At 44.6% G+C, this 13,413-nt stretch overlaps 1 protein-coding gene across 1 annotated transcript; it reads right to left on the bottom strand.

Annotated features, from left to right (window-relative positions):
• Nucleotides 1-3,158: 3,158 nt before the first annotated feature.
• On the bottom strand, nucleotides 3,159-3,783 carry SERLADRAFT_382843 (uncharacterized protein; the record flags this gene model as incomplete). Its single annotated transcript, XM_007315640.1, has 1 exon — nucleotides 3,159-3,783. The coding sequence occupies one exon, from the start codon at nucleotides 3,382-3,384 to the stop codon at nucleotides 3,220-3,222; it is 165 nt and encodes a 54-aa protein (XP_007315702.1).
• Between the last annotated feature and the right edge of the window lie 9,630 nt (nucleotides 3,784-13,413).

Raw genomic sequence — 13,413 nt, 5'->3', positions numbered from 1 at the left:
ATGTAGTTGTTTGGCATACCCCAGTGAGTTGAGTGTGACATGCGTGGGTACGAAGTGAGCCATTTTTGAGAATCTGTCAACAAAAATTTGGATTGCATTGTATCCATTTGACTTAGGCAATGCTCCAATAAGATCTGTTGTTCTGCCAGGGACAATCAGGGGCTGGATTCGGATGGAGGGGAGTTTGCGGCTTTTGACAATGGGACTTTGTTCCATCAGGAAAAATGGGGGTAGCTATATAGAGCTCTATAGCACTATAAATACTCATAAAGCTGTTATAGTGGTCAAACCTGTTATAGAACCTCTGCCATCTATAGAGCCTCATATAGCTCTATAAATGCTCTTATAGATGTTGGAAATTGTTGTGTGGCTGATTGAAAAAAATTAACAGACAGGATTTGAACTCTCAACCTACTAGTCAGCTCTTGGGTGACTAAGCAACCTACAGCCACACATCACATTTATCCACTACACCATGAGAGCTTATAAAATATATTATACAGGTGTTATATATTGACCTTTTATGGACTTAGATTATTTTTTTACCCATTGTCACTACTTATATTTGGATAAATCATTATTCTCATTTTGTGAGTATCAGGGATACAAACTACTATTTCACTAATACAGGCTACATAATTAATTAATACTGGATGATTTATTAGCCCTTTTAAGCACCTTGAACTATATTATAACTATGACCTTTACAGCTATAGGAGCTATGTAGGCTGCTATAGGCTATAAGAGCACTTATAGTATCTTGCCTGTAATAATATACTTGACTCCAAACACTTTTGGCCTCTTTCTATTATTGAACAAGTTTATTAGATTAATCCAGAGTTTGAGGGAATTATAGATACTTCTCCCCTTTGTCAAAATTTTGCCTACTACTGTGCTATAAGAGCTATAAGAGCTATGATTGCACTGATAGTACTATAGTTTCTATGAATGTGTTTATATATATAGGTGGTGGCTATATAGCGCTATATAGCAAAAGGGTTTTTCCTGATGTTCTTCCTCAGACCACTTTTCTTTTATTCCTCTTTCGTTCTGAGGGATAGGCGGTTAGCTATAAAAACCCTACACATTCATGTATAGTTCTTTAGCTTTCTATTACTTGAATTACCCACTTTACTCCTCACCAGAAACCCTTGAGTTTACTCCCAAGTCCTCTACTTGCTATATTTGCTAGCATCTGTCGACCTCAAGCTCATTGTACCTCTTACTCCCTGCAAGTGCAGTCAGAGACGGGTACTGTTTTTGTTATAGTTGAACGTTGCCTCACACCTCCCAGATTCCATGGAACTTGTTTATGGGCTTTGCCTCCTAGAACAGTGGGTGCTCTGGTTGCTCGTGGGGTGGTATGTACGATGATCCTTCAAAGTAAAACCCAGAGATGTATGGATGTGGGTTTTGAGGAGGAGAGATAGTTGAACTATAGAAGATAGGGGCTTTATGACGAGTATAGACGAGCACTACCTTGCTGATTATAGCACAAGCTAGGTGCCAGAATGACAAGATGACAAGGTGACAACGTTCCCAGTGATAGCAGGCTCCTGACGCACAAACTGTAGTGCTCAGAAGGACTCTAATTGAAAGGGATGACAATGACTTTCAAAAGTGACGAGTGATGATGACAGCAGTTGACAGTGGTAGCAGTGGAAGTATTGTGACCACACTGGATCACAAGTAGCAGAGTAGTGAACTTAAGATTAGGGAAGATGTCTGGGTTGGAGTTCTTGTTCTTACAAGGTAAAATACAGGGGTTTATATAGTAAAAGAAAGGTAGGCTATGCACAGTATAGCTGTGCAAAAAGAATGAGAAAGAACATGAAGGAAGGAATGTACACTGACAAATTCTGCATAGGTAATACAGGATAAGATCGTTAAAATACAGAAAAGAAAGATATTAGAACAATGAATGCTGTGTAAGTAATGTCACAGGTTTGTACAGCCATAAAATAAAGTCCAATAGCAGAAAGAGAGCAAGAAAATCATGATGTCATAGGAAGATGCAGTAAAAAAAGGGCAAGGCAAAACAATATCAGTATCAACACGGTTCCTTTATTGTCAGTCAGGCTGTGAGGAATCGATTTTTCTTATCGCATTCCCGTCATGTTGTGGTTAGCAGACTCAATCCCCGTCACCCCTCTTGCCCTTGGACTCGAGATTACAGCAGGTGTCTTATTACTTTTATCATTTTTCTTCTTATTCTCTCTTCACACTCACGTTCTATCGTACCTACAACGAGGTAGACTCGTTGTCGACCCTCGAGAAGATATCCAGATGACATAGTCACGATCCAGTGCTATGTCTGGGGATATTTCGGAGGAATATTGATAAGCGAAGAAGGTTGTGAGTCAGCGCCTTCTCATGGGCTTACTGATACAACCAATCGTACATCCCTTACCAATACACTTTCTCCTACGATTAGTAAAGACGATAGATCGGACCACTTTCTTCTTTTTTCTTATTGGTTAGCTAGCTGGTCAGACCACTTTCTCAGTACTTCCCTTTCTCGGTCTGACCATCGTCGTTCACTATATAGAGAAGTACATACTTGATGTATTGTTCTCCAGTTCAATATTAGTTTGGATTTGCGCTCTTACCGATACTCTTCATTCTCATACTCTGATTCACCGCCTTCAAGGAAGGACTTGACCAGACATTGGGCTTTGTTATATAGCTTCGTATTTGTTGCCTGACAAAATATTGAACTCACCTACCTCGAATCCTTTTCCAGAGCCCCTCTTTGGAAAACCGTTTCCTTACACCCTGAAAAAGACTGTCGTTGCCACTGCACCGGTCTAAACCTTCATCATCACCTTCTCCACCTCTCTACCATCCCTATCCCTCTCCTCACTATCGTCATCGACCTCTCACTATCCACCCCATTACACCTATTGTCGTTCAGTCTTCCCAAACTGGACGCCTTCTCTACCATCACCGCTCTCGTCCAATTCTTTGCGTTCTTTGCCATCATCAGGTACCTACAAACCGGACTCGTCAGCAACGTCGTCTACCTCCATTGTGTCTACCTCCCAACGGCTCTCAGAAGAGTGGGTATCAGAAGCGGACCGCAGACACCAGAGAGATTTCCTCGCAACTCTCAACAAACAGCTCCCGGTCCTCCCCGTCCCTACCGAAGCCCATACTCCAGACGTGGAAGGAACGGTCGAACAGATCACTGAGTTGTATCAAGACTCCTCTGCTTCGTCTTCACCAATTGATCCGATCGAGGATATCATCCTCGACATAAACGATGCACTCGCTCTCACCCAATCCATTTTTTACCATTCCGCCATCTGTAGGAGAAATTCTCGCAGTCTCGAGGAGATACTCCAACATCTCCGACAGAGCACGGAGAGAACTTTTAATCTTCATATCCCTGCGGCACGAACAAATTCCGTTGATAGATTACTTCGAAAGCCTAGTACGCCCGAGTTACGAGAACACTCAGAGGGTTAAGCTTTTGAAAGGAATAGCCAACGTACAAGAACGAAACCTGCAACTTATTTCGCAGAGCCACGTCCCAGATCTTCTCGATCTTTATCGAATCCGCCCTCTCATTTTTCCAGACATACCCAGCCGCCTCCTCCCTTACGATTTCGAACACACCTTGCTTTGTGGCATTGTGTTAAGGAAGAGGCCTAACGAGGAACCTACCTACGATATCCCGTCCTCATTTTTTACATCTGACTACTACGACACCTACTCCGCCTCTCCTGTCAGTTACCAACCCATCCAGTACTTCTGCATCGGCAATCATCTAGACCACCTTTCTATTGTCCAATATCTGACACGACTTCGCCGAACTCTCTACCTCCCTGAAGTCCACGATCTTGACGCATTCGGGCCGCGGTTTGGTCTTCAACACAGCACTTCCATTATCATTGTCACGCCCTCTACTAAAGATCATATTCGACGAGTTGTTGCTGCGTTAGCACGATTTGATCAGCTCATCGCAACTGCTCAGAGAAAATCCCGTGACGGAGAAGACTACACGACCGAAATCGACAACATTCGACACGTTTCAGAATACGTCGACGAATATTACTGGATCCTGGAAATCCTCACTCCATTCGTTGTTAACCAACAATCTGATCACCCCGAACGTTTCATTGTTACAGTACTCCAAAGCGATTTCTGGGCCGTTATCAACCATAGCTCACGAACTCGTATCTATTCGCAATACTCTTACACCTACCAAGGTCGGAGAGGAGAAGCACCGCTCATCCCGTCGGTTGAACAACTTTTTGCACCTTGCGCAGAAAGGATAGAACGAGAAACAGGAAGTTCATTAACAGATATACTTGGAGGAGAATCTAGCAGCGAAACCGAGTCGGAAAGTGAAGAGTCTACTCAAAGCGTAGAATACTGGAGACCCCGAGAAGCAGAAGGAGGAGACTTCCCTAGTAATTTTACGTTTGACCCAGACTTCGAGTAAATAAAAAAGGACTAGTTATCTAGAAAGACTTGTTATCTAAAAAAAAAACCCGTTATCTAACCCGTTGAAAATCTGGAGCCCTATCGAGAACCCCGTCCTCTGGTCACTCCCGACACACCTCCCCCACAATCTCTAGGAGCTGCTGCTGAAGCTCTAGAACCAGACGATCTGTATCAATCAGCAGGACCAGAAAACTTTCCTCCCCCACCTTCAACTCCGGAACCCGAAAACCAACCCGACGATTGGTTCGATCAGGAATCTTTGGACCTTGAACCTGATCTAGCAGCAGCAATGGCCGACGAAACAAATCAAGGAAGTAAAGCTGTCCTTGCCACTCCTCCATTCGAATTCATCGGTAAAAAGGAAACATACGTTGACTGGAAGAACGCTTTAGCAAACTACTTTTTCGCCTATCCCAGAAGTTTCCAAACCAACTCCTCCAAAATCCTCTTTGCACTATCCCGGATCTCGTCCGATAAAGCCAATGACGCCTGTCATACATGGAAGGCGAATTTCAACAACAAAACCGCAGTGCTAGGAGACCTATTTGCACCGCGAAATTGGGGAACTATCTCAGAATTCATCAAGGAGTTAGATAACGAATTCTTGGACCCCCATCTCAAGTTGAAAGCAGAGATTGCCCTTCACGATTACGAACAGCGAGAGATGACGGTAGACGCATATTTTGGAGGACTCGAATCCAAACTCATGGAAGCAGGATTACCACCAGACGCAGATGAAAGTTATCCGTTCATTCACAGTATCCTTCGCCGCAACCTCTCTCAATTCCTTCGTGATCGTATCTCGCAACAGGAAAACCTACCCACCACGTACTTAGAGTGGAAGGCAGCAGCAAGGAAATGGGAACAGCGAAATGAAGAGCTTAATCTGGAAAGGAGGAGAGATAAACCACCTCAACAGAGGCTGCCAACTCAGTACCAACGATATCAACCGCGCTATCAGCAGAACCGAGACTACCCTCCGCCACAGTATCGACAGACAGTACCGCGAACAGAGACGCGAAGACCACAATATATCCAACAGCGACCGTATTATACTCCATCTCATAGACCACCGCCCCAGAATGCAGTCCATCCAAACACAGCAGGAACGTTTGGAGGATCAGGTGTACCTATGGAGATTGGGAGTTCCAACACGCAGAGACAACATCGGCCCAACCCGAATGTTACTTGTTACAACTGTGGCGAACGAGGCCACATTGCTAGAAATTGCCCACATGGAAAGATGGCAATACGATATATGGAAACGGAGGAAACCAAAGACACTCCCACTACATCGTCATTAAAAGAAATCGAAGCACCCCCGAAGGATTTTCAGAAAGGTCAGGAGTAAGCACGGACTCTCTGACCCGAAATGTTGTAATTAACCCTCGTATATTACCAACGACTGCAATGAAACGAGTTGATCAACATCTACGTGCTGTAACCGAAACCTACGCAAAGCCACATTCACCGGAATGGTTGGCCAGACGAATCAAAGACCAGAAACCAGAAAGAGCAAGAGCTCTGTTACGAAACTGGGCCCATAAAGATCACTACGAGCATATCACCCTGCAGGCGATACAGATGCTAAAGAACCACGACGAAGAGAACATTATAGAACGCATCCATGCTTACACCTCGTCGCACAACCCTACGTCAAAACGAAGCCTCCACGTCATTTCTCAAGTCACTACCATAGACGACAGACAGACATTCACCGTCCCAACCCTTATCGACTCTGGTTGCACCAACTCGGTTATCGATCGAAGCCTGGTTGACAAGTATACCCTCAATACTACGCCTCTGCCCATCCCTCTTGACGCTGCAGGAGCCGATGGTCGATCCCAGAAAGTAACACACTATGTCACTCTTCACATCAATGTGAAAGGGAAAGAACATTTGATAGATGTCATCATAGCATCTCTACTTTCACCACGCATACTGCTTGGATACGACTGGTTGATACTGACGAATCCAACAATTGATTGGCGGACCAACAAGATTACCTTCCCTGCTGATGATCCGGAGTATCATCCTGAAGAAGGGGATAAAGTTCTAGCCGTCGATCTTGAAACACGAATTATGGAGATAACACAGCTAGAATTGAACGCATTCGCCACTAAAAGTCAACAAATCGCCGAATCCTCCGAAAAGGCAAAGTCAAAGCTTACTTTCCGAGATGTCGTTCCTCCAATCTACCATGAATTCGAACCCGTTTTCACCAAAGAATCATTCGACAAACTTCCCCCGAAACGTCCTTGGGACCATGCAATCGAGTTAATACCCGAAGCTAATGGTCTTGACTGTAAAACGTACCCTCTTAGCCGAGACGAACAACACCATCTAGACGAATTCCTTAACGAAAATCTAACAAGTGGACGGATTCGAGTATCCAAATCACCTTACGCATCACCATTCTTCTTTATCAAAAAGAAAGATGGCTCACTACGCCCTGTCCAAGATTATCGCAAGCTGAATGAGCTTACCATAAAGAATCGCTACACCCTCCCCCTCATATCCGAACTTATCGATAAACTCAAAGGTGCCAATTACTTCACAAAACTAGACGTACGATGGGGATACAACAACGTCCGAATCCAAGAAGGAGACGAACACAAGGCCGCTTTCAGGACCAATCGCGGCCTGTTCGAACCCCTCGTCATGTTTTTCGGACTTACCAACTCGCCAGCAACCTTCCAGACCATGATGGACCACCTCCTAAGAGAACTGATCACGGAAGGAAAAGTTATTGTATATTTAGACGATATTATGATCTTCACGGAAACACTCGAAGAACATCGTCAAATAGTCACCAAAGTCCTCCGTATCCTGCAACAAAATCAGTTGTATCTTAAACCAGAGAAGTGCGAATTCGAGAAACAGGAAGTCGAGTACTTAGGCATGATCATCTCCAAAGACACTATCCGTATGGATCCGTTAAAAGTCGCAGCGGTCGCTGACTGGCCCGCACCAAAGAACAAAAGGGAACTCCAATCATTCTTAGGGTTCTCCAATTTCTATCGACGATTTGTTAAAGACTACGGACGAATTGCGAAACCACTCACTGTGCTCACTGGAAAAGTTGACTGGACCTGGAAAGACGAACAAGAGACGTCCTTTGAAACGTTGAAGAAAACGCTTACTACTGCCCCCACCCTTGCTATACCAAACGACGAAGACCCATTCAAACTAGAAACCGACGCCTCTGACTTCGCTGTAGGAGCCGTCCTATCCCAGAAACAAAACGACAAATTCAGACCCATAGCGTTCCTCTCAAAAGCCCTTACCCCTGCAGAACGGAACTATGAAATTTACGACAAAGAGATGCTCGCAGTCATGACGGCGTTAGATGAATGGCGACATCACCTTGTAGGATCGAAACACCCCTTCACCATCTTCACAGATCACCAAAACCTCCTCTACTTCCGTCAACCGCAGAAATACAATCGACGCCAAGCTCGATGGTCATCCCAGCTTGCAGATTATAATTTTAAGATGGAACACGTCAAAGGAAATCAGAATACGAAGGCCGACCTGTTAAGCAGACGGATCGATCATCCTAAAGGCACAAACGATAACGAAGATCAGATACTTCTCCCAGACGTACATTTCGAATTACTTGACACCAACGAAGGATACCTACCAGATATACGTCAAAGCTTCCAGAAACAAGACGACGTAGTAAGGAAGAACTTGAAAGAGAAGCCGGATACCTGGAAGATGAAGGATAGGATCGTCTGGATCAAAAGAGAGTCCGCGACGAGTTCCTACCCGATCCCTTTAGCTGACCGAGTATACGTTCCCCGAAATCACGAACTAAGGGCGCGAATATTGAAAGATCATCACGACGAAGCCCTAGCCGGGCACCCAGGAGAAAGAACGATGTTTGAACGAGTGAACCGAGAGCTCTGGTGGCCGAGTCTTCGTACAGATATCAGACGGTATGTACGAGGGTGCGAGAGTTGTCAACGCACCAAGGCACATCGGACAAAGACTAACGCCCCTCTACACCCGAACCCGATACCAGATCGGCCTTGGCAGGTTATCACCACCGATCTCATAGGCGCATTACCGGAATCCAAGGGCTACACCGCCGTTCAGGTCTTTGTTGACCGATTTAGTAAAATGGCCCATTTCGTCCCCACCTTCGTCACTCTCGACTCGGCCGGTTATGCACGTCAACTCCGAGATAATGTAATACGACTCCACGGAATTCCTGAAAAGATCGTCTCCGATCGAGGTCCTCAATTCATGTCTCGATTCACAAAAGACTTCTACGACCTAATGGGGATAACACCAGGCCTCTCTACAGGCTATCACCCTCAAACAGACGGACAATCCGAACGGATCAACCAGGATCTAGAGCACTACCTCCGCGTTTTTATAAATCATCGACAAGATGACTGGGCAGACTGGCTCTCCATTGCTGAGTTTACATACAACAACCACCTCCATACCGCAACGAATCAAACACCCTTCTTTTTGAACTATGGGTTACACCCAAGAACGAATATCACCACCACGTTATCCCCTCGCTCCGCTTCTGCAGCAGAATTTAGCGAACAAATGAAAAAACTCCACGATATCACGAAATCCTCCCTTCTGGTAGCAAACGAGAATCTGAAGAAGTATTACGACCGTAAGAAATCCCCCTCCCGGGAGTACCAAGCTGGCGACAAAGTCTGGTTAGAAGGGCATAACATCACCACGGATAGACCAATGAAGAAATTAGACGATAAACGCTTCGGACCTTTCAAAGTCACCCAAAAGGTCGGACCCTCCGCCTATCAACTCGATATCCCTAAAAGTTGGAAGTCCATTCATCCCGTGTTCAACGAAGCCATCCTCTCCCCATACCACGCTCCCGAATTCATCAATCAACCAATTTCCTCGCGACCACCACCCGAGATCGTGGAAGGGATAGACGAATACGAAGTAGAGAGTATAATCGCTTCCAGACCGACCAAACTGAAAGGTAGTAAACTCGACTACCTCATTCACTGGCATGGTTATCCAGTCTCCGAACGAACTTGGGAACCCGACACCAATCTTACGCATGTCGCTGATTTACTCGCCGCCTTCCATAAAACAAATCCAGCCGCCCCTCGGATTATTACCGCTTCTCTCCACTTCCGTCCTTACGAAAACTACACCGCCACTTCCAAACCTCCCATGCTCTTTGATTGGATTAGTAACAAGTTCCAAAGTGCCGCATCCGGACTCATGAGGACACGAGTCTTATAAAAGGGGAGCTAATGTGAGGAATCGATTTTTCTTATCGCATTCCCGTCATGTCGTGGTTAGCAGACTCAATCCCCGTCACCCCTCTTGCCCTTGGACTCGAGATTACAGCAGGTGTCTTATTACTTTTATCATTTTTCTTCTTATTCTCTCTTCACACTCACGTTCTATCGTACCTACAACGAGGTAGACTCGTTGTCGACCCTCGAGAAGATATCCAGATGACATAGTCACGATCCAGTGCTATGTCTGGGGATATTTCGGAGGAATATTGATAAGCGAAGAAGGTTGTGAGTCAGCGCCTTCTCATGGGCTTACTGATACAACCAATCGTACATCCCTTACCAATACACTTTCTCCTACGATTAGTAAAGACGATAGATCGGACCACTTTCTTCTTTTTTCTTATTGGTTAGCTAGCTGGTCAGACCACTTTCTCAGTACTTCCCTTTCTCGGTCTGACCATCGTCGTTCACTATATAGAGAAGTACATACTTGATGTATTGTTCTCCAGTTCAATATTAGTTTGGATTTGCGCTCTTACCGATACTCTTCATTCTCATACTCTGATTCACCGCCTTCAAGGAAGGACTTGACCAGACATTGGGCTTTGTTATATAGCTTCGTATTTGTTGCCTGACACAGGCATTCTAAAAAAATATGTGTCCATAAAAATGATTCAAAAATCAAAAATAATCACACTGTAAATGAATGTTCTGCTGAAAAAAAAGAAACTGGAGCCACCAGTCCACCACCTAGTCCAAATCTAACGGTTCCATGGCCTTACTAATAGACTAGTTGTATTGGACAACCTGGTCAAACGAGAGAGGGAGGGGAGTAGTTCCAATTTGGAACAAGTGAGTCCCAGGCAGCGTGTGGTAGGTGTAGCTGTAGCAAAGACAATGGACGAAGGATAAATGTACCCAAGTGAATGGGACAGCGGTGTATATAGATGACACAAGGGCATGAACCTTCTCCAGCTTGAAACCTACCCACCCACACTCCAACCAGGCGAGACGAGCGGCTTTGCTGATATCAGCAGTGGCACGTGGTGGTCGACAAATTGGCAATAGAAGCAAATAGAGAATGGTGACATCAGGTATGGTGGGGGAGCAAGGATGACGAGCAGGAGGAGAGTGGAGGTGACAAGGAGGTGAACTAGAATGGGGATCCAGAAGCAACCATCGGGTGAGAATAAAAAAGAGAGTAAGGGACCCATGGTGGGGCTAGGCAAAGAAAGGGAAGTAAAGGAAACAATGAAAGCAAGGGCGCAATGCAATGTGTAGCCAGTGGCGACGCAAAAATTTGCCGAAATGCTGAAATGCCAAAACGCGGTAAGTACTGAATGGAAAGCAAAGGTGAGCACAACTTGATTGCCTAATAGAGGTGGTGCTGATCAGCCACAAGATTGAAAAAGGCAATATTAATTATTATTCCACGTGGCACTGTACCTGTGTGTAAGAGGTACAATGAGTTTTGAGGTTGACAGATGCTAGAGATTATAGCAGGTAGAGGACTGAGAGTAAACTCAAGGGTTTCTGAGGAGGAGTAAAGCGGGTAATTCAAGTATAGAAAGCTAAAGAATGATACATGGGTATGTAGAGTTTAAATAGCTATTTGCCTATCCCTCAGACCGAGAAATAGAATAGAGGAAAAGTGGTCTGAGGACAGAACTATCCAATAAGAAAAAGAATGACTATCATACAACTTCAGGGATTAATCAGCACATGAGAAAATGTACTAATAATAGGTAGTGTCACGCATGTTCAGGAACTGTATCCTTATGATGAGGTACGATCCTGACTAAAGTGTCTATTAATATTTCCAGGTACTGATGGGGCTTGGAGCTGGTTGGCGAGATCAGCATCAACCTTGGGTAACCCTTGAGCTCGCTGTTCGCATTGATCATCCCTCATGGATTCACGTCAAACAAGCTGGGCGCTGTCAATGATGAGAACTGCAGTTAGAAAAAACCACACACAAAACAAACTAACACACAATCCTCCCAGATTCCACGGAACTTGTTTATGGGCTTTGCCTCCTAGAACAGTGGAGTGGTCTGGTTGTTCGTGGGGTGGTACGTATAAAGATCCTTCAAAGTAAAACCCAAAGGTGTATGAGTGTGGGTTTTAAGGAGGAGGGATAGTTGAATTTATAGAAGGATAGGGGCTTTGTGACGAGTATAGACGAGCACTACCTTGCTAATCGTAGCACAAGGTAGGTTTGAGAACGACAATATGACGAGGTTCCCAGTGATAGCAGGCTCCTGACGCACAAACTGTAGTGCTCAGAAGGACTCTAATCGAAAGGGATGACAATGACTTCAAAAGTGGGAAGTGATGATGACAGCAGTTGACAGTGGTAAAAGTGGGAAGTGTTGTGACCACACTGGATCACAAGTAGCAGAGCAGTGAACTTGAGAGTAGAGAAGAAGTCTGGATTGGATTTCTTGTTGTTTTTTTTTACAAGGTAAAATACAGGGGTTTATATAGTAAAAGAAAAGTAGGCTATGCACAGTATAGCTGTGCAAAAAGAATGAGAAAGAATATGAAGGAAGGAATGTATGCTGATGAATCCTGCGTAGGTAGTACAGGATAAGATTGTCAAAAAAAAGAAAAGAAAGGGATAGAACAATAAATGCTGTGAGTAATGTCACAGGTTTGTACAGCCATAAAGTAAAGTCCAATAGCAAAAGGAGAGCAGGAAAATCATGATGTCATGGGAAGATGCAGTAAAAAAAAAGGGCAAGGCAAAACACTATCAGTATCAACACAGTTCCTTTATTGTCAGTCAGGCATTCTAAAAAAATATGTGTCCATAAAAATGATTCAAAAATCAAAAATAATCGCACTGTAAATGAATGTTCTGCTGAAGAAAAAGAAACTGGAGCCACCGGTCCACCACCTAGTCCAAATCTGACAGTTCCATGGCCTTACCAATGGACTGGTTGTGTTGGACCACCTGATCAAACGAGGGAGGGAGAGGAGTAGTTCCAATTTGGAACAAGTGAGTCCCAGGCAGCGTGTGGTAGGTGTAGCTGTAGCGAAGACGATGGACAAATGATAAGTGTACCCAAGTGAATGGGACAGCGATGAACATGGGCGACGCAAGGGGATGAACCTTCTCCAGCTCAAAAATTACCCACCCACGCTCCAACCAGGCAAGACGAGCGACCGATGTTTGTCAGGCAACAAATACGAAGCTATATAACAAAGCCCAATGTCTGGTCAAGTCCTTCCTTGAAGGCGGTGAATCAGAGTATGAGAATGAAGAGTATCGGTAAGAGCGCAAATCCAAACTAATATTGAACTGGAGAACAATACATCAAGTATGTACTTCTCTATATAGTGAACGACGATGGTCAGACCGAGAAAGGGAAGTACTGAGAAAGTGGTCTGACCAGCTAGCTAACCAATAAGAAAAAAGAAGAAAGTGGTCCGATCTATCGTCTTTACTAATCGTAGGAGAAAGTGTATTGGTAAGGGATGTACGATTGGTTGTATCAGTAAGCCCATGAGAAGGCGCTGACTCACAACCTTCTTCGCTTATCAATATTCCTCCGAAATATCCCCAGACATAGCACTGGATCGTGACTATGTCATCTGGATATCTTCTCGAGGGTCGACAACGAGTCTACCTCGTTGTAGGTACGATAGAACGTGAGTGTGAAGAGAGAATAAGAAGAAAAATGATAAAAGTAATAAGACACCTGCTGTAATCTCG

This window comes from Serpula lacrymans (genome assembly GCF_000218685.1).
Source record: "Serpula lacrymans var. lacrymans S7.9 unplaced genomic scaffold SERLAscaffold_4, whole genome shotgun sequence".
Lineage (NCBI taxonomy): Eukaryota > Fungi > Basidiomycota > Agaricomycetes > Boletales > Serpulaceae > Serpula > Serpula lacrymans.
The sequence above is the reverse complement of the archived record's forward strand: the minus strand, read 5'-3'. Positions and strand labels throughout refer to the sequence as shown.